This window comes from Halictus rubicundus, chromosome 1 (genome assembly GCF_050948215.1).
Source record: "Halictus rubicundus isolate RS-2024b chromosome 1, iyHalRubi1_principal, whole genome shotgun sequence".
NCBI lineage: Eukaryota > Metazoa > Arthropoda > Insecta > Hymenoptera > Halictidae > Halictus > Halictus rubicundus.
The window spans coordinates 29,671,424-29,696,391 of record NC_135149.1 but is presented as its reverse complement, the minus strand read 5'-3'; the positions used below and the strand labels follow the sequence as shown (position 1 = coordinate 29,696,391).

At 44.1% G+C, this 24,968-nt stretch overlaps 1 protein-coding gene across 2 annotated transcripts; it reads left to right on the top strand.

Moving 5' to 3' along the window:
• The first annotated feature begins 579 nt into the window (after positions 1-579).
• On the top strand, positions 580-24,968 carry LOC143360590 (brefeldin A-inhibited guanine nucleotide-exchange protein 3). Of its 2 annotated transcripts, none has more exons than XM_076799602.1 (22): positions 580-892; positions 1,277-1,410; positions 2,808-2,942; positions 3,016-3,181; positions 3,871-4,000; positions 4,072-4,341; positions 4,785-5,018; positions 5,077-5,304; positions 5,520-5,896; positions 5,977-6,161; positions 6,226-6,388; positions 6,465-6,773; positions 6,855-7,077; positions 7,164-7,337; positions 7,411-7,819; positions 7,901-8,113; positions 8,883-9,753; positions 9,830-9,962; positions 15,322-15,550; positions 22,009-22,235; positions 22,538-24,119; positions 24,813-24,968. In XM_076799602.1, exons 1-22 carry the CDS (start codon positions 808-810, stop codon positions 24,939-24,941), a joined length of 6,606 nt encoding a protein of 2,201 aa, XP_076655717.1. In that variant the 5' UTR covers positions 580-807; the 3' UTR covers positions 24,942-24,968. The 2 variants fall into 2 exon arrangements, with proteins under 2 accessions (XP_076655717.1, XP_076655707.1); XM_076799592.1 differs by having other exon boundaries at positions 4,057-4,341.

Sequence of the window (24,968 nt, the reverse complement as noted above, 5' to 3'; positions counted from 1 at the left end):
ATCCAGACAGAAAATAATAAAATATATTCACGGAATTGGTAACTATAGCGGTGAGTAGTTAATGATAGTTTGTCAAAATTCAGCGCAATTTCTCCAGTGTGAGTTGTTGTTTCTGTCAGAATTTATATCAGAGAGGAGGTGTCCCCGGTATAGTCCTGCCCTCTAGTCTAATTTTTAGCCTGGACCAGACCCTGCATCATCTTTTTAGCCTAGACCGGAACCTGCATCATCTTACCTGCATCATTAGCAGCGGATTCCAAATAATGTCAGAGTGGATACTATTTCTATGTTAAAAGAGGTTCTTCTATGTAGGCTCTGATCCATCCTAAAAGATGATGCAGGTTCTAATACAGGCTAAAAAGATGATGCAGGTTCTGGTCCAGGCTAAAAAGATGATGCAGGTTCTGTTCCAGGCTAAAAAGATGGTGCTGGTTCTGTTCCAGGCTAAAAAGATGATGCAGGAAAAGTGGGGACACTAAAGCCCCGAGCGTGAGCACTCTCATTTCCTCTATGATTATATCTTTTTTATCCATTTTTGGGTTAAGATGTGAATGTATCGTGTGGAAAAATTGTGTATACAATGTTTTCGAGGTGTTGTAGAGTTTTGTAATCGTTGATTTTCGTGTTTTCTTGTTTGCAGCGTTGCGGGTCGAGTTGCGAAGAGAATTCGGAAGCCCGCTCACTTTCGGAGGAAGAGCATGAATTTGATTGGGCAGGGGGTCTTCGTACGGCCCTGGGCGTGCGCGTATAGCCAGGCGTGCATTGGCACTCCCGCTATCGATCAGTCGCGTGTTAGTCCACCGTGACATGGAGGATCTCCTGCTGCAGATCATCAGGGAGTCCAGCAATGCGAAGCTACAGAATTTGCGGAAATCGGCGCAGGAAGCGCACGGTGAGCCCATTCAACCCCATAACTCAAAACCATCCTCGCTTCCACCTGTCTCCGCCAAAAAGCTCGCACACCTTTCCGCTGGGTTCAACACTCGAGATAACTACCCTCGCATAACATCCCCTAGCCGTTTCGCAATATGTTCAGCCGCGAATATTAATCGCTGCATCCTGCAACAAATAAACCGCTTCCCTCACACTCTTTGCGCTGTAATTTTTTCGTGTGATTAAACTATTTCTTTTTTTGAAGATTTGTTTTCTCACGAAGGATAATTTATACTTAAATTCTCTTCTGTGCCGATTATTGTGTGGGGAGGGACGAGGGAGGGACTGGGATGGGAGTTCTGCTCGTAATTGTTGATAGCAGATTTTCTGATGTTTGCCGCAGATTTCCTGGAGAAGCAGCAAGCGTTGCTGCGCGATCCGCCCCACGAGTTGCGAGCAAAATGTCTACACACCTTTCAGCTAGCACTGGAGACCAAGAGGAGCAAATTCGTCGCCTTCGGCCTGTCGGGATTACATGTGCGTGGTGACATTTTTCTGACGCTTTTCTTTTCCCGCATAAAACGCACACCTTCCCACTGCAGCCTCATACATACGCGCACATCCGCTCGCGGGAAGGAACTTGCCGATAAAGCGCCAGATATCGACGAACAGCTGTGTCGCTTAAAACGTTTCCGACATGCCGTTCCTGTTTCTCAACACTTCGTTCAGAAACAAAATAAATACTTTAGCTCATCTATTTTCAAAATACCACACGCTTTCATTCTATTTCTTCTGAACGTTTCATTCAAAAATAACATAAATACTTAGCTTACTTATCTATTTAAAAAATACTAGATGCCTTTTTTTCTATTTTCAATTTTCGGGTAGCGAAAGTGGAATCTGTAGAGCAACATACCGTCCCTACTTCTGAACGTTTTATTCAAAAACAACATAAATACTTAGCTTACTTATCTACTTAAAAAATACTAGATGCCTTTTTTTATATTTTCAATTTTCGGTTAGCCAAAGTTGAATCTGTAGAACAACATACAGTCCTTACTTCTCAAAGTTTCATTCAAAAAGAAAATAAATACTTAGCTTACTTATCTATTAAAAAAAAAAACCAGACACCTTTTTTCCTATTTTCAATTATCGGTTAGCGAAAGTTGAATTTATAAAAGCATATCAACATACTATCACTACTTCTCAACTTTTTATTCAAAAACAAAATAAATACTTAGCTTACTTGTCTATTTAAAAAATAAAACAGACGCCTTTTTTCCTATTTTCAATTTTTGGTTAGTGAAGGTTGAATCTATAGAAACAAATCAACATACCGGTCCTACTTTTCAACTTTTTATTCAAAAACAAAATGAACACTTAGCTTACTTGTCTATTTAAAAAATGAAACAGACGCCTTTTTTCCTATTTTCAATTTTCGCTTAGCAAAAGTTGAATCTATAGAAGCAAATCAACGTACCGTTCCTACTTCTCAACGTTTCATTCAAAAACAAAATAAACACTTAGCTTACTTGTCTATTTAAAAAATGAAACAGACGCCTTTTTTCCTATTTTCAATTTTCGCTTAGCAAAAGTTGAATCTATAGAAGCAAATCAACGTACCGTTCCTACTTCTCAACGTTTCATTCAAAAACAAAATAAACACTTAGCTTACTTGTCTATTTAAAAAATAAAACAGACGCCTTTTTTCCTATTTTCAATTTTCGGTTGGCGAAAGTTGAATCTATAGAAACAAATCAACATACCGGTCCTACTTTTCAACTTTTTATTCGAAAACAAAATGAACACTTAGCTTACTTGTCTATTAAAAAAATAAAACAGACGCCTTTTTTTCTATTTTCAATTTTTCGTTAGCGAAAGTTGAATCGATGGAAGCATTGAAGTTGATTTTACTTTTGATTTTGGAAACGTAGAAAATGTTGAGAGACGACAGGTTCCAGTCACCTTACGAGCCGGAGGATGACTCCTTATGGCTGCCTGCGCAAATGTTACACGCGATGGGCTCTATCTTGTCACAGTCCGACGACACGCAGACGGATATGCTAAAGGTGAGTTCGATTTCAGTATGAATTAATCAGGTCTCGAAGAAGAGATACAGATTGTGTGATGGTCTTGTTGCAGGTTCTCCTACAGGTTGCCTGTTCATCTTACTGGACGATGAACGGCCGGTTGATCATCGCCATTCTCACTACCTGCTGCGAGGCTTTCGAAAATGGGAATCAGGCTGTCAGGACCGCTGCCCAGGCTGCCACTAGTCAGACCCTGCGGTCCTTCTGCCTATTCTTAGGTAATTAACACCGAAACACCCTGGACTCATTACCTGAAGCCTCGTTCACTTCGGCCGGACTGCGGATTTTATGCGCTTATGACAACGATAGGTGACGCAATGCACACATTAAAGCTTCATAAGATAATTGAAAGAGGAAACAAATAAATATTTTTTGCAATCAGTGCAAACAATTTTATTTTGCAAACAGAAACGAAGCAAAGATTCAACACTGCAAACAGTTTAAACTTTCTGTTCTTTGTAATTCTGAAAAAGTTGGCTGGTTCCAAGGCTGTGAAATAAGACACTGCGATCTAGCATAGCTAGTGGCTAGCAAATAATAAATTTAGGCCGCATACAGACGTAGAAAAATTACGACGAAGCTGGTAGTACATTCGGTTAAAAAATCTGCAGAGTTTTTCCTTCTTAGGGTACTTAGGATACAGTGTGTCTCTTCGAGTAGCATTGTAAGAAGATACAGTACATTCCAGAAAGAGATAGAGCATCCTAAATGACCCCGCAAGCTAGCAAAACCTCCAGGTTGCGCAAAATCCTCGCGATCGCAGTCAGACAGAAGTTTGATCGATAGAAAGCAGAGTGGTCGCGTGCTCGATTCAGGGATCCCGTGACTGTCGGCTTGTTTCCTGTCGGGGAACGATTTCGATTCCATCGCGACTGGTTAGCATAATGACGAACGCTATCCCTTGCAGACGAAGAGTGCCAAGAAATGGACGAGAACGCGAAGAAGAACAAGAACCTCTGGGAGAGGGGGGTGTCCTGTTTCAACGAGGCTCTGCCGATCCTCCAGTACATCTGCAGCAAGCTGGACGAGGCTCAAAAGTAAGACGAAACGGTCGTTAATCTCGCCGAGAGGAGACTGCATTTTCCAATCGTAGGAAATCCTGTTCCAGCAACGGGAGGAACGGGAACACCGTGGTCTTCCTTTTGGAGTGCCTGCACACCTTGATCTCATCCCTGCCGCAGAAGATCCACACCAACGCTCACTTCACCACTTTCCTGTGGCAGAAGTTCTGCCCCGCGTTGATAGCTTTCCTTGGTACGCCTAGGGTCGACAAAACGTTCACGTCCAGGGAGGGCAAGGAGAACGAAGTGGGCAGGGGGTCTGGATACCTTGCTACTTCACTGAGTTTTGATAGCCATCAGGCTAAGACTGTCTACAGGCACGTGGATTAATTCTTCAATTGAAAATTCGACGTCGGAGTTGTCGATGCGCTTTCAAAATGTAATGTGAAACGTCTGTAAAAGGGCCGAGTCGGGACAACCACTTTTAAAAATTATTTATTGTTCCTAGACTGCAGTAGCTTCTAATAGAGTACAATGTTTCATTAAGAGTGCTCTTTCTTTAAGAAACATCACTAGAAGACGAAGCAACTTCCCAGCTTATTTAATAAATATTTGGAGTACAGTTGGTTTATTGCCCTTTTCTAAGCGTTTCAATAAACATGTATAAATTTTCTAAAGCTTGAAACTGATGCAGACAATTTTTACACGCAGTCTAACAATCACTGTCAACAGCAACTGCCTTTGCGAATTCTTCAGGGTCTTGAGAGAACGACTATCAAGGATCCCAAGTGTATAATAAACAAATTTTTCGTTTCTCCAGTATCGGAACAGAGCTGGTTCGGCTGGTAGGCTGCGTGGGCCCCCTCAGGCCAGTTTTGGAGTCCGTGTTTCATCGAATGCTGCTCTACCCGCCTCCTCAGCAACGTCTGGAGCCGCTGAAAGCTCTGAAGGAGCTTCTCCGTAGTCCCAGTCGGATGGTAGACTTCGCGGGACCGTTGTTGGTAGAAGAGGACCGGTCGAGTCATATTCAGAGCGACATGGCGTTGATGAGACTGTAAGTTGTCTCCTCTGTTTCGTAAGAGGATTGCGATAATCCGTCGACTCGGTCTTAGGGCAATGGACTCGATCGAGGAATCAACGACCGGCGGACTGAGTATTCTGCACGCTAGCGTTTCGTGCGTGGTCGCGATGCTGTCCGCTCTTCAGGAACTGTGCGAGGGCAAGGCCATTAATCACACTTACACGTGCGCGATCAATAGTCTGTACGAGGACCTGGAGTCCTGCGACTATAGGGGGCCGCTGACGTACCAGAGCATGGCTAGGCTACCGAAGACTTACAGGTGAATCTCAAATTGATGAAAATTGCTCCGAGCGTCCTAAATTTCAAATACCAGGCTCGACGAAGAGTATCGATTGGAGTCTAGATGATGATCCAATTGTTTGATCGATTAGAGCGACCGGGAGAGCACGGTGCAGCTTTCAGTATTGCAAAGGTCAAAGTTCCAAGGTTGTTAGCTGCTTTTCTGCTCGACTATCCCGTGCAATTGATTTTCAGAGAGCAATTGGAGTTGATGAAGAAGGGCATAGGCTCCGACTCCGACTCTTCAGGGCACGGACCATCCGAAGACGGTGATTCCACCGACACCGAAGGACCTCAGAACGATTCCGACGAGGTTCAAGAAGAGAACAGTTTGGAGGACAACGATTACGCAATGGAGAACGAGAGGGAGAGGTTGAGATTAGAAAAACTTCCAAAGTGTCTTCATGTCGGGAGACAAGTTGCTGACGAATGCAACGTTGACGTGGAGAGACATAACGCTAGGAAGTTCGTGAAGACTCTGAAGAGCGATCTGATTCCTATGGTGTTGAGCCTGAGGAGCAACATAGAGGTTGACGAGGCTTTGCAGAACTTTGCTTCAGAATACTGTCAAGGTTTGTTTATAATAAAAATTGTGCAATCCTTGGTTAATTCAATGTTGAACTGGTTTTATAATGATATTCTGCGACTTCAGGGGTCTTCACAGCCCAGCAGAAGATCCAGGAGCAGACCGACATAAGCACCGATTCCTGCGCGTTGATTACAATCATGAACGCTGATGGGATCTACCTAGCCACGTACGCAGCCTTGCTGCTGAATCTGAAGCTGATCAGGATCAACTACTACCATGAAGAGAGTCGCCAAGTTCCAATTAGCGAGGTATAATATTCACAATGATTTCTATAATAGTTTCAGAGTTGGTATACGTATTGCGTTTCTTCAGGAACAATTTGTGGAAGAAGTGCACGGGTCAGGAGTCCTGGTTTACTTGTCAGCGACCTGGTTGTCCGAGCTCTATCAGCAAGTACTGGCCTGCAATCTGCTCGAGAAGTGTGGCTACAATCCCCACTATACTGAGCACAGTGCTCTGATAAACGTTTTAACTGGTGTGTAGACTTCTCTCAACTTAAGAAGACCTCGCAGAATACCTTTAATTTTAACGTTAATCGGAATTTCTTGAAGATGTTGACGGAATCCCAGGCAGTCAAAGAGGAGGACAGCTCCTCTCAGACTACATAAGGCTAGAAAAGGCTCAGCTGTCTCGAAGCGAGCCAACACCAGAGGCTGAGGCGGGCGCCAAACTTTCCAGAAGAGTGCTAACTTGCTGCTGGGGAAGCATGATGACTGTCCTAACAACTGGTCTGAATCCCCCCAAGGAAGAGAACAATAAGGGAATATTGAATAGAGACGGTGGCAGGAGAGGCATCAGGGACACCGTGGTGTTATCCTTGGAAGGTCTTCATAAAGCTGCGATTCTCAGCAATATTCTTGGTAAGTGAAACTGTCAAATGCGTCGACAATTTTCTAGGATACTTGAAGAGTCGCTGATCATTTTGATGCTTCGTTGTTCAGGTCTGCAGAATCGTTGCGGCTCGATTTTCGCTTTACTGGCCAAGGCGGCCTGCACGGAGCAGTCTATATCAAAGATCACGAGGACAAAAGATGTCCTGCGATTGAAATTGCAGAACAGGGCAACAAACATTCACACATCTCATGCGCTGAGCATGGACGTTCTTCTGGGCAAGGGTCTGGAGCTTGGGAGCCACGGCAGCGACTGCTGGCCGCACGTCTTCACGTAAGAATCATCGATTGTTTCCCAGTGGACATTATATTCTCAAAGAGAATGCCAGCGTGTAAGATGATCCTTGTTTTCTTGTAAAGTTGCTGCTTGTACGTGAGCAAATTGGAGCACGATTTCTTCGGAAGAAACCAGAATCCATCGTTGCCGAAGGCTCAGCAGAAAAAGGAGAAGAAGGACACCGCGAATGGGGACGCTAAGGGGAGTCAGGACAGGTTGAGGTTGAGCTTTAACATAACCGACGAGGAAGAGAGCTGGTAATTATCCTGAAGCTTCCACTTGAGCTTCGAAGAAAGTTCTCAAGTGATCAACAATGTGTTCTTCTTACAGCGTTGACGTCTACAGCTTCTTGTCCAGCCCGTACACCCAGAATCCTAGCTCGGACACGATTCCAGAGATCATTCAAGAGTCCAACGCGGACAGCCAGTTCAATGGCATCCTTCCAGCCGACTACGCGGCCAAGATCATCTGTGTCCTGTCGCAACAGGTCGACAGGCTGTTCGAGAACGCAGCCTTGAAGCTGAATCTGAGAGCGTTGTGCTTATTTTTGACCGCACTTTGCAAGGCCAGCAAGGCTCAGCTGTTCAAAACGACGGACGGATGCAAGGACAATAAGAGATTCTGGTGGCGCAGGAGCAAGCCCAGAGAGAACGAGATGAACGTTTTACTGTTGGCCAGATTGGGGGAGGTCATGCTGAAGTGTGTGAAAAGCGGAAGGCCTTTGATTCATGTTATGAGGGTAGGAATACCTTCGATAATTTTTCAAACGTTGTTCCTGGTTCTCGAGATTTTGCGTTAATTTTCCGGGAATGATTGTTAGGTCTGGAGCATCCTCGGACCGCACTTCATGGAGGCGGCCTGCCACAAAGATCGCAGCATCTCCAAGAAGGCGGTGCAGTGTATTCACGATTCCATGGCAGCCTTGTTGAACGAGCAGGTCGAGTTGCCGCACTTCCACTTCAACGAAGCGCTCTTCAAGCCTTTCGAGAACCTCTTGTGCCTAGAACTTTGTGACAGCGATGTGCAGGATCAAGTAGGTGGCCTGTAAAATATACTATACTAAGTGAACGCTTTTTTAGACGAGGGTGGATGGGTGGCCACAGACACCAGACATAAAGAGACACGCCTATAACATTCTCTTGGACCCCTAGATCCTATATATAACTGTTTCGACAATCTAGAATACAGAGAGAAAGCGTTAGACTGTCAAGATCGTTACCACAATCCATATATGGTCATGCTCACAAGTTCATGAAGGTCTATAAATACAGGTGACACTGCCACAATTCTCAGCCCGTCCTCGGCTCCATCGGGAACTATCAGCAGCTCGATGGAGTCCTGGGAGTTTCGGTCCGGAGCTTGGGAGAGACTCCTCCCACTCCTACTTCTCCTTCCCCTCTTTCCAGAACCTTCCCCTTCTCCATGAACTCCCTCCTGCCTAAGCTAACCCTTCTTTCATTCTCTCTGAACCCCTTGCATTACCCTAAATCCTTACTTTCTCCCTGAGTCCTCTCCTGCTTACAATACCCCTCCTTCTCTTTGAATCCTTTCTTGCTTCCTGAACCGTCCTCATCTCCTCCCCTCATCTCTCCTCTTCTCCTCCTTCCTGAACCATCCTCCTCTTCCTGAAGCCCCTTCCTCCTGAATTCTCTTTTCCTTGAACCTCCACTGTGAACCTATTCTCCCTGAATCTGCCTGTCTTTCCACAATCTTCTTCGTGAACCAGCTTAGAATTATTTTAGGATTAAGAATGATCTCGCAAATTCCGGCAAACTTCTGATAAACGCAACCCCCTCTGCCAGATCGTCAGCTGCATCTGCGAGTTCGTCGAGACCAACCGTACCGAGATCCGGTCAGGCTGGCGTCCGCTGTTCGGCGCGCTGCGCGTAGCATCGGTCGGCAATTCAGATTCCGTCGAGTCGGCCCCGCTCCTCGAGGTCTTCAGAGTCTTCCTGTCGACGGACAACACCTTAGTGTTCGCGAACGCCGCGCTAGATTGCATCCTCTGTCTGTTGCGACACGTAAGAGGTATCGGCGACGCGGAGGGTCACCAGGACGAGCAGGAGCAGCTCGACATCGCCGAGTCGAAGCGTATGAAGCTCTGCGTGGAGAGTCTCAAGTACCTGTTGAGCTGCAGCGACATTTTAGCCTCGATGTACGGCATGCCAGCCTGTCCGATCTTCCATTCCGCGCAGAGGATCCAGGTCTCCACTATACCTCAGTACGTCGATCCGTTGATCCCGAATTCCGAGGTGATCAGGTTCGACAAGCACGCCGAATCCATACAAGAGTCCATTCCCGAAAGGCCTCACGACGTCCTCATGGAGAACGTTCACACGATCACGACCCTGCAGAGCATGGACAAGCCGAGCGGCATCTTGAGGGTCTGGTACATCCTCATCGAGGGTCTAGCCAGCGCTACCATGATCTGCCCGAAACGTTACCAGCCTCACACCTTGGAGACTCTCTTCCATTTGCTGCGTGACACTCTGAACGTTCCTGGACCAGCGTTCGGCCTCTATTGCGTGAATCATCTGCTTCTTCCGATGGTCCAGAACTGGCTGAGGAAAACCTCGAAGATCTTCAGAGGCTGGGACAACTTCGCGCCGAATTTCAAACAGTGCTGCGGGCTTATCACCGATCTGGTCGTCGACTATTTGACCCATCTTCAAGGTGATTACGAAACGCTGCGGAACGTTTTTGAATTGGAGATGAGAACTTTTGATAACGAGTCAGGTGGTCGTTCTAGGTCCTGAAGTTGCGAGGAACGAGGCTTATCTGCCGGCGACGACCTTGATGTTGAAACAACTCTTACTGGTGATGGCGGAATGCGTCGTGCAGCCTACCGAGAGCATTGCTCGATTAGGCTGCGCATGCATTAGGTAAGCACTCTTCCCGAAGGTCCTCTAAAATTGAATCTCCAAGGAGTTTAGTGCTCTTCGATCGTTCATCGAGCTGTGGGCTTGGATTCTTCTAGGGATTCGTTCGTTTAGGGTTACGGACTCGAGATATTCAGTTAACGAAATCCTTCTGCGAGCTAGTTAGGGCTATGGTTGAAGCATGACCGATCCTCGGCGAGAGAAAGGGTGAATCATAACGCGGAGGTTCGATGGAATGTCCATCGGCGGAGGTTAGATATATCGTCGTTACGGGCGTAGCGTGCGTGTAAGATGATAACGAAGTTTGACAGGCTGTCCGGTGGGATAAGGTAGCCACCGACACTCGACACCCCCGGAGCGTCGTGCCGGCAACACACGGACAAGAGGGAAACGTGTGCGGCCGCCTATACACGCGACCATGCCTCTCCTCTCTTTCTCTCCTCGTTGCCGAGGTTCGATCGGTGCCTCTCGGCCCGGGTTTTGTATCCACTCGCGCGCGTTTTCTCCGTATTAATGCACGAGCCCGTACATCGAGCTGTGTAATTCAATCCTTCGCCGGGGTCGATCGCGAGGTATCGATGTACAGGCGTGCGCCGAGTTTAAAAACGGGACAGGTTCGCGGCCAGATTGCTAGCCCACCGGTGAATGACGAACGGGATCCTGCGCTGAAATCCTAGGCGTCACCCACTCCCGTCAACCCACTTCGATCTGTGTACCCGGACCTCCATTTCAATACCCTAACTAGGAGCTTTTCAACCATCAGCTGAGAGGATTCGTTGAATCCTTCCTCTTCCTGGTAACTGATTTGCTAGCTGGTTGACTAGATTGGTAAAGGACTCCTTCAGCTACCCTTGTTTCAGGTTCTCGCTTAGCTAGCTTTGACTAGATGAAGACTAGACTGGGGATACTTATTCGAATCTCAAACCTTCGTTGATAATCTTATGGAAAACGAGATGGAATATATATTTGACTAGTGTAAGTACAGCGTTTTCTCGATAATTGTCATAAAGACAGCGACATACATCGTCTAGGAGACACTATTCTTTGATCCACGCTGAACGTCGTACCCGACCCGTATTATGTTTACTCGAGCTTCGAGGCCACTCACGGGGTTTAGTCGTCGGTAGTGGGGATAGTTCTGCGACTTTTATCAACCAGGTGTTTGCGACATATATGGAGAAAAGACTGTATGGAAATGTGTCTTTGGTCTTTGCTACTGTACATCGTTCTAGCCTTGCAACTTGAGCAGTGCAAAATGGAATCCTTAAGAATTGGTATAGCAAGGTCAGGGTTTGAGGATGAGTGAGAACGAAGGGTGACGTTTATTCAGGGTGTTCATTTGAATGCTTCCTAGCCGAATATCTCGAAAAGTATGAAAGATATTAAAAAAGTGTAAAACACGTGTTCAAGGATTTCGAGGGTGAAAGAGGGGGCAGTATCAGTCTTTTATTTGGGTTGTCAAGGTCATTTGAAGGTCAACTTTGCTTTTTCAAATGGAAAGCTACATTTTTTATTACGGGATCTTATTGTACGTAAAGAGACCAACAATTTTCGTAGGATACTTTTTTTTTATTCGCGCACTAGTTTCGATATTTATAAAGAAGTAGAGCGAGACGTACTTATACTGCGAGAAAGTTTTTAATTTCTTTATAACTATAACAAATTTTCGAAATGTTCTCCGTTGTTTTCCAAACAATAATACAGACGATTCTCAGATTCTGAACGAACATTTTCGAAGGTGTCACCCATATGTGGGTGACGGAATTATTTGTGCAGGTTTTAAAATGAATTTTTACGTTGATATATTCATTTTGCTAAACTTGATTAGGATCTGTAACAGGCAAGAAAGTTGGAGGATTACTCAGTATCATACATTTAATTTTTTGCAATTTTTATTTCATTAAATAACTTACTTTGATTTGATGGAATTTTTGGGGTTTCTAGTTTGGCGTTCAAAGTGTTAAATATCTCTGAAACTAGTACGCGAATAAAAAAAGGTATCCAACGAAAATTGCTGGTCTTTTTAGGTTCAGTAAGATCTCATGACAAGAAATATAGGTTTCCACTTGAAAAAACAAAGTTGACCTTCAAATGACCTTGAAAACGCCACCCAAATAGAAATCCTTGGACACGTGTTTTACACTTTTCTAATATCTTTCATACTTTTCGAGATATTCGACTGGAAAGCTTTCGAATGAACACTCTGTATACAATTAAAATATCCATAGTCAATCTACCTTTAAGGTGGCCGGCAGGCATTTGGCCTTGACTGTCACGCTATGTTACGCTGTGCCTTTTTTCTAGTCATTTTACGTCTTAAATAAGTAATTAATCAATTAAAAATACATACCACCGTGTTTGTACATGTCTTTGCTACGTCTGTATAGAGACTTTTTTTCGATACGAACACTAAATCTCTCGAAATTAAGAGAATCTTTCAGCGGCAGCCATCTTGTGACGTCATGCTTGCTTCAGAATTCGAATTTTCTCCGGAATATTACAAATTACTCCACGATGAGGTAGAAATTCGCAATTTGGGCTCCGGACAGACTTAGATTGGACTTTTAGGAAACGCAATTGACCACTTCTAAACTGCTCATTGCAATATTGAAGCGTCAATTTGTCAATATTTTGACCGTTGCAAGTTCGTATACGTATATTGCAGAGTATATTCTCTCAGCGGCAGCCATCTTGTGACGTCATACTTGCTTCAGAATTCGAATTTTCTCCGGAATATTACAAATTACTCCACGATGAGGTAGAAATTCGCAATTTGGGCTCTATACAGACGTAGATTGGACTTTTAGGAAACACAATTGACCACTTCTAACCTGCTCATTGCAATATTGAAGCGTCAATTTGTCAATATTTTGACCGTTGCAAGTTCGTATACGTATATTGCAGAGTATATTCTCTCAGCGGCAGCCATCTTGTGACGTCATGCTTGCTTCAGAATTCGAATTTTCTCCGGAATATTACAAATTACTCCACGATGAGGTAGAAATTCGCAGTTTGGGCTCCGGACAGACGTAGATTGGACTTTTATGAAACACAATTGACCATTTTTAAACTGCTCATTGCAATATTGAAGCGTCAATTTGTCAATATTTTGACCGTTGCAAGTTCGTATACGTATATTGCAGAGTATATTCTCTCAGCGGCAGCCATCTTGTGACGTCATACTTGCTTCAGAATTCGAATTTTCTCCGGAATATTACAAATTACTCCACGATGAGGTAGAAATTCGCAATTTGGGCTCTATACAGACGTAGATTGGACTTTTAGGAAACACAATTGACCACTTCTAAACTGCTCATTGCAATATTGAAGCGTCAATTTTTCAATATTTTGACCGTTGCAAGTTCGTATACGTATATTGCAGAGTATATTCTCTCAGCGGCAGCCATCTTGTGACGTCATACTTGCTTCAGAATTCGAATTTTCTCCGGAATATTACAAATTACTCCACGATGAGGTAGAAATTCGCAATTTGGGCTCTATACAGACGTAGATTGGACTTTTAGGAAACGCAATTGAGCACTTCTAACCTGCTCATTGCAATATTGAAGCGTCAATTTGTCAATATTTTGACCGTTGCAAGTTCGTATACGTATATTGCAGAGTATATTCTCTCAGCGGCAGCCATCTTGTGACGTCATGCTTGCTTCAGAATTCGAATTTTCTCCGGAATATTACAAATTACTCCACGATGAGGTAGAAATTCGCAATTTGGGCTCTATACAGACGTAGATTGGACTTTTAGGAAACACAATTGACCACTTCTAACCTGCTCATTGCAATATTGAAGCGTCAATTTGTCAATATTTTGACCGTTGCAAGTTCATATACGTATATTGCAGAGTATATTCTCTCAGCGGCAGCCATCTTGTGACGTCATACTTGCTTCAGAATTCGAATTTTCTGCCGAATATTACAAATTACTCCACGATGAGGTAGAAATTCGCAATTTGAGCTCTATGCAGACGTAGATTGGACTTTTAGGAAACGCAATTGACCACTTCTAAACTGCTCATTGCAATATTGAAGCGTCAATTTTTCAATATTTTGACCGTTGCAAGTTCGTATACGTATATTGCAGAGTATATTCTCTCAGCGGCAGCCATCTTGTGACGTCATACTTGCTTCAGAATTCGAATTTTCTGCCGAATATTACAAATTACTCCACGATGAGGTAGAAATTCGCAATTTGGGCTCCGGACAGACGTAGATTGGACTTTTAGGAAACGCAATTGACCACTTCTAAACTGCTCATTGCAATATTGCAGCGTCAATTTGTCAATATTTTGACCGTTGCAAGTTCGTATACGTATATTGCAGAGTATATTCTCTCAGCGGCAGCCATCTTGTGACGTCATACTTGCTTCAGAATTCGAATTTTCTCCGGAATATTACAAATTACCCCACGATGAGGTAGAAATTCGCAATTTGGGCTCTATACAGACGTAGATTGGACTTTTAGGAAACACAATTGACCACTTCTAACCTGCTCATTGCAATATTGAAGCGTCAATTTGTCAATATTTTGACCGTTGCAAGTTCGTATACGTATATTGCAGAGTATATTCTCTATGCGGCAGCCATCTTGTGACGTCATACTTGCTTCAGAATTCGAATTTTCTCCGGAATATTACAAATTACTCCACGATGAGGTAGAAATTCGCAATTTGGGCTCTATACAGACGTAGATTGGACTTTTAGGAAACGCAATTGACCACTTCTAACCTGCTCATTGCAATATTGAAGCGTCAATTTGTCAATATTTTGACCGTTGCAAGTTCATATACGTATATTGCAGAGTATATTCTCTCAGCGGCAGCCATCTTGTGACGTCATACTTGCTTCAGAATTCGAATTTTCTCCGGAATATTACAAATTACTCCACGATGAGGTAGAAATTCGCAATTTGGGCTCTATACAGACATAGATTGGACTTTTAGGAAACGCAATTGAGCACTTCTAACCTGCTCATTGCAATATTGAAGCGGCAGTTTGTCTAGATTCTGACCCTTGCATATGGATTTCAAACAATGCCGGCACCCTTAACGAAGGATTGGTGTAGCAAGGTCAGAGCTGGAGGATGAGAATCTATGAGTGAGTAAGAATTGCGATTTCGGGAGCATTGTACCTAACTTAGCTACCAGATGAAGTTCGTATACAGCAACTGAAGTGTCCACAATAAACCTTGCACGATGGAGGTGTTGATTGCTCGAGGGATGGAGTTTGAGACGAAACGAACAAATCTAACTTGAAGAGGGGAGGTTGTAGCAGGTTGAAGGACTATTCGGGGTGTTGTTGAAGGCGCGGGATCGAAGCCGAACCAACCGAAATCTGTTCTGTGCAGGCACGTCCTGGTGAACAGCGGTCCGCTGCTCACCCCAGAACAATGGGAGGTCTGCGGCGTGGCCTGTTACCGCGCCTGTTCGAATTCCCTGCAAGAGTTGCACCAGCTGACCATGGCTTTCTCGCCGAGATCGGAATCCTTTTACGGCGACGTAGCTCAGGTGAAGGTTGCCGCGCGACGGGACGCGACCATCGAGGAGTCGGAACGTCTGCGACAGCTCGCCGCCCAGGTAGGTTGCCACATTGTTGCTTCTATGTCTCGATCCTCTATCTGGAAGGAGAGTAATTCACTTCTGGCTGTTTGACGTTCGTTGTGCTTCTTTGTGCCCTCTCACATACGCCATGAGTTTTTCTCCGCTGAAGCGTCTTCCTTCTTTTCTGTTCGGTCGACACCGTGCTCGGGCCGGCACTTGATCCGGAACGCGCGGTTTCCAAATTTCATTTTTAAGAGGCCATCCGGTTTTTTTTTTTTGGTGGCAGATACGCCGTTCCATTTCGGGGTTCCTTTGTCGTTTTGATATTTTATTCCGGAACTCCCAAGGGTTGTGGGGTTGTTGGAGTTCGAAATGATACGCTGCTTCTCTCGCGCTGGAAATTGTAGTTTGTTGTCTATGAACGTGAACGATTTCTATGGTGTTTCTTTCTGTAGTACTAGAAGTTCGCAGCAACACTCGTTGATCGACTGAAAGCGAATACTTTCAAGTACAGCTTCTTAGACACTGTTTAGAGTTTCATTGAATTCGTAGCTTTTGCTGTGAGACACGTTAGCGAAATTGTTTGTTACGACTAGATTGTGAACGTTTGTGTGTACATACTTGAGTTGTATTTTGGTCAATACGAAAGGATGTTTTAAATTGTTCAGCGATAATGTGTACCACGTGGAAAATGGATTTTTAAATTTCGTCTGACTTGATCATTAGTCCTAAAATCTTCAGAGGGTCCAGTTGATTTTTTGAAAGAGGATTTCAACATCAAAGGTCACTATGGACCAGCCAGTAAATATCGAACGTGTCAATTATTCTGTCTTGATCTAAATTTTCTGAATCGATTTGAAATTCCTGAATAATAAAATCGAACTGCGAAGGGCTGAATCAACCCCTTGCCCTACAATATCGAGTTACACTCCTGGTGAAGACTCTGAACAGAGTCTGATAAACAAGTATGTCGTTAATTTCCTTTAACACTTTGATTGCCAAACTAGAAACCACAAAAATTCCATAAAATCAAAGTAAGAAATTGAATGAAATAAAAATGGAAAAAAATTAAACGTATGATATCGAGTAGTCCTCCAGCTTTCTTCTATTTTACAGATCCTAATCGAATTTGTTAGAATGAATACATCAGCGTGAAAATTCATGTTAAAACCTGGACAAATAATTCCCACATAAGGGTGACATGGCAGTCAACGTGTTAAACCGAAGTAAAATTCTATTTTGTAGCAGTCGATATACAAATCCTTTGGAGAAAAACATAGGCACACAATAAATATAAACTATCTTTTCTGTTCTATGAAATTCTGAACGATGAAGACTTTCTGATCATTGTAATCAGAAAATAAATAGTAATGCGAGGGGTTAACACTAGAACGACCGAGCAATAAATGCGACTGACGTATATAGCTTTGTAACAGTGACAATGTAAATAATAACTGAAACCTTCTCTTTTATATTCAATCGTAATCGACGTGGTCGCTAATGACCTAGCTGTTAATGCGACCACTTGAAAATAAACGTCTACAATAATAAGCCTGAGCCCGTTCAGACTTCATACAACTTTTATTGTAACATGTGCTTCAATGAAGAGGTTCATGAAAACATTTTCACAATTTCAGTAATTGTAAGAGAAAAAATTAGGAGGCAGTCATTTCGACTGCTCCGGTCGTTCCAGTGTTAACTAATTAAAATTGTAGCATTTTTGAAAACCATTTCCCCCATTTGAGTTCGAGGGTTAGGGGTTCGTGCGCGAGAGAAGCAGCATAGTTGAACACGGGGGATTCCTTGGGAGTTGTTGAGTAAACGGTGGGAAAATTAGGGTTGTTTTCGCGAGGGTAGTAAAGAGAGTAGCTTCGCAGTATAATCCGGGTCGGTTGTGAGAGAGAGAGAGAGAGAGGGAGAGAGAGAGAGAGAGAGTGTTGTTGTACATAGAAGTATCTGTATTATTGTATATCGGCAATTGCCAGCGAGTGAGAGACACGTGGTGCCCTCCTGACCTGACTTGCTCCCAGGTGAGCCAGCTGCGCGAGGTATTGTCTGCCATCAAGAGACAGAATGCGGCGTCACTGCCGACGACACCTTTCCAGGATTCGATGACCATTGAGACGACACTGATCGACCAGCACACTACCTCCTACTCCGTCGGTTGTAGGCAGCACACGACACCCCTCGATTACACTAACACTACGTCGAACACGGGCCCCCATTGGCTCTAGCCGCCCACGGTAACTCACGTCATGGATTTTAAACGACAACAGAAACCAAAAAATAAAATAAATTTTTTAACAAATCAAAGATAATATAAATAGTGAAGGAATAAACGAGATGAGAAGAAAATCGATAGGAAAGAATAAATAAATAAATAAATAAAGCAAACAGACGAACGACTCTCGGAGCTGATCGACGGATCCGCCCCGGGGATCCGTCGAGAGGGATTTAGAGACTCGCGAGATCGTCGTCGACAGGCCTGCTATCGATCCATACGTACAACCGCGACTTCGGTCCACCGCAATTACCGCTTTCTGCCTTTGGAGATCGTTTCCCTCGCAAATTGTGATCGTAGACGATAACGTTCGGGTATACTCTCTCTATTATATATATATATATACATAAATATTCGATATATATATATATATTTTTCTTTCGCTAAACGTGCCTCGTGGATCGTGCGCTTCTTCGTGTGTTCGAGCTTGCATCTGTATGGCTGATTGCACACCGTGGCGTAGAATCGCGAAAAACTATTGCTGAACCGTTGTTCAGTGTCGCGCGAATGCTCTGTCGTCGACTGCGGATGCTTGTGCGAATTAAACCTCCTCATTATAAACAACCCTTAACAATCAAACCTTACAGTCGTCGATCTCAGATCGATTTGAACGCGGGATCAAACATTTCTATTCTATCGCTTTATCGCTTCGTCCAATTGATCTCTTTTGTTTCGCGAATTATCAAAATTTTCCGAATGAAAGCTATGCCTTTTCGCGGGTCCTCGAGCCTGTCGAAACATGCGAATAACATGATCCATGCATATGAACCACCGCTGCTTCTGTCCTGTACTGATTTTGTCGGTGTATTGCATTGCAGAGAAATATTTGCAGAGCGACAGAGACAATGAGAGTCCTCGAAAATCAGTGAACAACAATTTGACAGTCTTTGAAAATTGCAAAAACACTATCCGAGAGAGGACTGACTACAACGAAGAGAAATAAATAATATAAACGAACGCATTGTTAAGGGTTACACGGGCTGGAGTCGAATAGCAACATTTTCGCGTCGAACGCACAAGGTCCGCAGTTATACTTAATAATGATCGATTCTAAACGTTCTATTGCTCAAACCGGGCAGATCATTCGCGCCCGATCGATACGAAACGAGTTCGATCGACGGTTTCTACGTCGCAACAGCAGCGTTAGCAACGAAATTAGAAGACTGTCCGAGTGTTCGCTGAAGAAAGAGACTAAAAGAACATGCCACATGCGCACGTGTGTGTGTGTGTATGCGTGTGTATTGCATCGATATTGTGAAACACACTCGTGTCTTTTAATCTGTATTTTTGTACCACTCGATGTGTCCGACGCACACTGTTGATCAAATACAGATGCTTTTATTATCTAGCTGGTTTTCGTTGTTGTATTGCACCCCCTTAATTCCCTCAGTCGGCCCGGGATATCGAATGGAAAATGACGGACCGGGAACAGAGAGAGAGAGAGAGAGAGAGGGAGAGAGAGAGGAGTTCGAAGTAAGCCTGTCGACGCGAAGAGAGCGAGAGAGAGAGAGAGAGAGAGAGAGAGAGAGAGATGAATACACGATTTTGGTAACCGATCACCTCGTTTAGATGTTTGCACTCGCTGGTAGAAGGCACAGGTCAGGCTGCAGAACCTCCCCGGCGAGGCCCTTCCTCGGACAATTCCAAAAAACCAAAAAACTCTGACCAAAAGACATTTTAACTTTTGCTGCAATTGTTGAATCTTGCTGAGCAAGCTTGGACTTGCAGTGACTCACATTTTCGAGGCTACGGCTGATTTGAGAAATTGATAAGTGGGTCCTATTTCCTCGTTCCTGTAGCTTCGATTTCCACTAACTCTCCATGAGACAATTTTCTTAATTAATATTCCATATTGGATTTTTCTATTGGAAAGTTTACCGAGCAAAGTTATATTGTAACATAGTTCAAAATGTAAAGAATTATAGACTTTTTGGGAATATTTTAGCTTTGTAGGCTTGCTCTTCATGCTTTAAAGTACTTCTGGGAATTTTCGCAGAATTTTTTGAGTACCATAGATGTGCAGATATTATGCCAAATTATGAAGACAACCAAGGGTGAGCTTTGAGGATCCTGAGTAATATTGTACCGTTGCAAGATATAATTGCAAGGATTGTGGCAGTATTTGAGTTCTGTAGAGTTGTCCCTCATAGTTTAGAGCATTTCACAGAATTTTTGCAGAATTTTTCGAGTATCCTAACTCTGTGAAAAAGTTATGCCAAATCATAAAGACCCCCAGTGTGAGATTTGAAAATTCCAAAAAATAGTCTACTATTCCAAAATCAAAATTGCAAGAATTGTGGCAGTATTAGAGTTCTGTAGACTTGTCCCTCATAGTTTAGAGCATTTCACAGAATTTTTGCAGAATTTTTTGAGTATCCTAAACGCGCGAAAAAATTATGCCAAATCATATAGACCCCCAAGGGTGAGTTTTGAGAATCCTGAAAAATATTATATCATTGCAAGATACAATTGCAAGGATTGTGGTAGTATTTGAGATCTGTAGACTTGTTCCTCATACTTTAGAGCATTTCACAGAATTTTTTGAGTGTCCTAAACGTTCCAAAAAATTATGCCAAATCATAAAGACCCCCAAGGATGAGTTTCGAGGATCCTGAAAAATAATGTACCATTGCAAGATACAATTGCAACGATTGTGGCAGTATTTGAGTTTTGTAGACTTGTTCCTCATACTTCACAGTATTTCACAGAATTTTTGCAGAATTTTTTGAATATCCTAAACCTGGGAAAAAATTATGCCAAATCATAATAACCCTCAAGGGTGAGCTTTGGGGATCCCAAAAAATAGTTTACCATTCCAGAAGCAAAATTGTAAGGAGTGTGGCAGTATTTGAGTTCTGTAGATTTGTCCCTCATACTTCAGAGCATTTCACTGAATTTTTTCAGAATTTTTTAAGTATCCTAAAGCTGCGAAAAAATGATGCCAAATCATGTAGACCCCCAATGGAGAGCTTTGAGGATCCTGAAAAATATTATACCATTGCAAGATATAATTGCAAGGAATGTGGCAGTATTTGAGTTCTGTAGACTTATTCCTCATACTTCAGGGTATTTCACAGAGTTTTTGCAGAATTTTTTGAGTATCCTAAACGTGGGAAAAAATTATGCCAAATTCTAAAGACCCCCAATGTGAGATTTTTGGATCCTGAAAAATATTGTACCATTGCAAGGTACAATTTCAAGGATTGTGGCAGTATTTGAGTTCTGTAGACTTGTCCCCCATACTTCAGAGCATTTCACAGAATTTTTTGAGTATCCCACTCCTGCGAAAAAATTTTGTCAAATTCTGAAGCCCACCAGTGTGAGATATGAAAATCCCCCAAAATAGTCTACCATTCCAAAATCAAAATTGCAAGTTCTGTGGCAGTATTTGAGTTCTGTAGACTTGTCCCTCACACTTCAGAGTATTTCACAGAATTTTTGCAGAATTTTTTGCTTATCCAAATCCTGCGAGAAAATTTTGTCAAATTCTGAAGCCTCGCAACGTTAGATTTGAAAATCCCCAAAAATAGTCTGCCATTCCAGAACCAAAATTGTAAGAACTCTGGCAGTATTTTTCGAACAGCTTTGTGAGTCACTGTAGACTAATAATTTTGCACCTCAAAATCGTTCTTCCTCCAGTGAACTAACTTTTCCAATTGATTCGAATTGACCGAGGATCGAAGGACCCCGTCGATTGCCGAGACATCATTCAAAGTTAACTTGGCACGGTCTTGCGTATCACCATTAAAATCCATGGCTTGAGTCCATGGCTAGAATTTCACTGTCACATAATATGTACGTGATGAGATATACGACACCAAAACCTAGAAGCTGCAGCTTTCGTAGAATGCACACGTATTTTCAATGACCGAGCGAATTAACGGGATCACTGTTAGGTTCGAGCTGTAGAAAACGTTGGTTTTGACGATCGATCATTCACCGACGGACTGTCATCGTTAGTCACAGGCGTCACGAATCACGATATCATTAAACGGCAACCTCGAACGACACCACGCACGATCGCTTCTGCAACTTCTCGAGCTGACGAAGATCGAACGAAAGATCGGCCCATCGAACAAACGGAAATTCATTAATTAAGAACATCGTGGAGGATTAGACCGACGATTTCGAAGGGGTTCGAGGATTCAGGAAGGATCGTGCGTCGAACGATCGACCTCGATCATCGGCAAATACAGGTTCTTGTGATCTCCAGGTGTTCCTCCTGGAGGAACAACACCCTGAAGACTCCCCGAGCATGTCGGACGACAGGTCCTACGTATTTCTGCTATATCCACCTTCGGTGGGATCTACGCTCAATCCTGATCTATATATCGTGCGGGTGCAGCTGAGGGCGCTGGTGGTAGGCCTTCTGGTGCACCAGATGCTGCTGCATTGCATTGCCAGCGTTCTTTTGCAGAACAATGACTCGTCCTTCCCCAGGTAGGTTGCGATTTCCAGAAAATTACTATAATCTCCAACCGATTAGCCTTGCGCTACCGCTGTCTACGCAAATCAACTTTCTGCGAAGATCTTGCGACTTCAAGGTTGAAGTAAAAATCAAAATAGTTTTTGATATACACACTTCTTCTTTTTTTATTAATTAATTTCTGAAATATTTCTCTATATAATCGCACGCGATGAGGACCGGAAACAAAGATGTGCCTGGCCAATGAAAAATACATAAAAATAAAATAGGACCTCTTTTAAATGATAGTTGATAACCCGCATCATTAAAATTCCAGTCTGTCGCACGTGATCCCGCACTCGATGGGCTCAGCGTCCCCTAAGGACTCGACTTCCGGTTGCCTGTCGTACTTGTCCAGTCAGCACGTGGACACCTTCCTCTCAGCCCTGGACCTGTCCTACGCGGCAGCCTTGAAGTTCGACTGTCGTCCCGGACTCAAGTTCCTGGTCCAAAAGGTGGCAAATCTTCAGCAACCGGCGAACCTCTATCGCCAAGCCGGAGCAGCTTGGATCATCAAGATCGTGACGCTGTTCGAGCTCTGTCTTCGCGAGATAGAGGCCACCGGGTCCGACCTTGAGACGGTCAAGTCCCTGCTAACCTACAGCCCGGAAGACAAGGACTACCCGAAAGACCAGAACCTGCGGAAACTCTCCAAGTACCTGAGACAGGCGCAGACCACTTTCGAGGAGCTTTGCGAGAGCTACGTGGACGTGGTCCTGGACAAGGACGGGAAGCACACCAGGATCGACAGTTTCTCGGAAAGGAAGATCTTCCTGTTGGTGGCGCAGCCGGACGACTACCCAGAGATCACCAGGAAGGAGCCGATCGTCGACAGGGCCGTGAACACTCCAGCCCCGGTGGAGTTCCATCAGGATTTCCGCAAAGACTTCCATCAGGAGTATCGGCAGGACTACCGTCAGGATTTCCGGCAGGAGTTCGAGGATCTGGAGGATCAGGTTGACGACCAGGACGATATAGAGGCCTACAACCCTAACCTCGACGATGAGAGCGGCTTGGAGGAGCTGGGACCAGAGTCGGACGAAGACGCCAGGCATTTTAGGCTGTCTGACCTAGCGGTGGAGTATTCCACTGACTCTGGCCCGCCCAGCGAGCCGGAAACCGACAACTCCAGGCCGGTGTCCCGATTAGGCTCTGTCACCGAGAAGATAGTATACCTCGACAGGTCGGGGGGCACCTCCAGCGAAGGTTATATCGACGGGAAGTACTGCTCGATCACCCCTGCGCCCCCTCGAATGATAAATCGCTCCGACGATCTCTACTATAAGATGAGTCCTCTAAGAAGAGCAGAGTCCGCCGGATCCTTCGGGACCTCGGTCTCAGAGGTGCTGGCAACCAGCACAAGCCTAACCGTCGACGAGATGGCCAGCTACAGGCGGTCGAGGATGCAGAAGAGGAAGAGCGACGCCTGCCTCTTGTCCAGGAGGAACTCTCTGAAGTTCATCATTCCCAGTGAGATAGAGGATTATCAGAAGTTCGAGTCCTTCAATGCTGCAGCCTTCAGGTGCAGATCGGTCATGGAGCTGAGGAAGAGATCGGTGTCTGCCTCGTCCAATGACCTAGAGATGTCTCCGAGGACGTCCTCGAAGATCGAGGAGAAGATGATCTCGCCAGCTTGCCTGGACGACGTTGACGAACTGCTGAGGGATTATAGACGAAGCAAGAGGGGCTTCAGGATGAATCCTTTCTTGAAGGACGAGGGCGAGGACGCTGGGCAAGGGGTCTCTATCAGGGACAATTCTTTCCAGAGGAAGGCCAACGTTCACAAAGACAGCGAGGCACATAGGAGGGCCTGGGCTGAGACTCTGTGCACCGTTTTGGATTGGACTTTAGCTTTATCGGTGGGTTGGTCAAGGATAAATTATTCTTCTATAATTATTCTTTGTGAAATGATGAGGGAGTTTTTAATTTTTATTAAACACGTATTTCTTCTCATACAAATTTAACCCTTAAGTGCATAGGTAAACTAAATGTTAGGAACACGAATGCATACATGGGGTCCATTGAGGAACCCACTTACCTAATTCCTTGGTAACTTTGATTACAGCAACAATTTATTTCTGTAAACACATTGAACATAACCTAAATATTGACAGAAGCAAATAGCTGAACTCTCAGTTCGCAAAATCCAACACTCGGGTCCTCTGCGGACCCCACTCATGCATTTAAGGGTTAAACAAAACTCATTTTCGCCATAAGTGCATAAAATCTGCGGTCTAAATATTTTGAAGGGGTGAAAGTAACCCTTGAAGTTAGGGGATGGAAGAAATATTTCACCAAAGGTCTCCAAAACCATTGGAAAGATCTGATCAGAACTTTTTGGAGATCAGAACTATTTTCGTTCATCCCCTAACTTCAAGGACCATCTTCACTCCTGAAGTTCAGAATTGAGGACACAGAAAAATACATGTTGAATATTCTTTCGGGGACCATATCGTAGAAGGAGGGCATAAAAATCGCCACCTAATTTCCCCAACGATTAAAGAAGAAAATTGAGCGAAGATTGATAAAAAGATTACTATATATTGTTCCAGACTGACAAACTGACACCTCTACTTCCGGTCTTCGTGAACGGCGTGCAGATCCTGACGAGCACCCCATGGGCCAGGTCCTCCAAGAACGGTTGCCCACTATTCCCGACGGAATACGAGCTGGAAACGTGAAGACGATTCTCCCGCTTAAGAGGAGTG

What these genes read in the sequence shown, in the direction of transcription:
- LOC143360590 (XM_076799592.1), top strand. Translation starts at nt 808, where the DNA reads ATGGAGGATCTCCTGCTGCAGATCATCAGGGAGTCCAGCAATGCGAAG. An exon ending in GACATGGCGTTGATGAGACT is followed by an intron (nt 5,019 to 5,076) that starts GTAAGTTGTCTC and finishes ACTCGGTCTTAG; the next exon opens with GGCAATGGACTCGATCGAGG. An exon ending in CTTTGATTCATGTTATGAGG is followed by an intron (nt 7,820 to 7,900) that starts GTAGGAATACCT and finishes AATGATTGTTAG; the next exon opens with GTCTGGAGCATCCTCGGACC.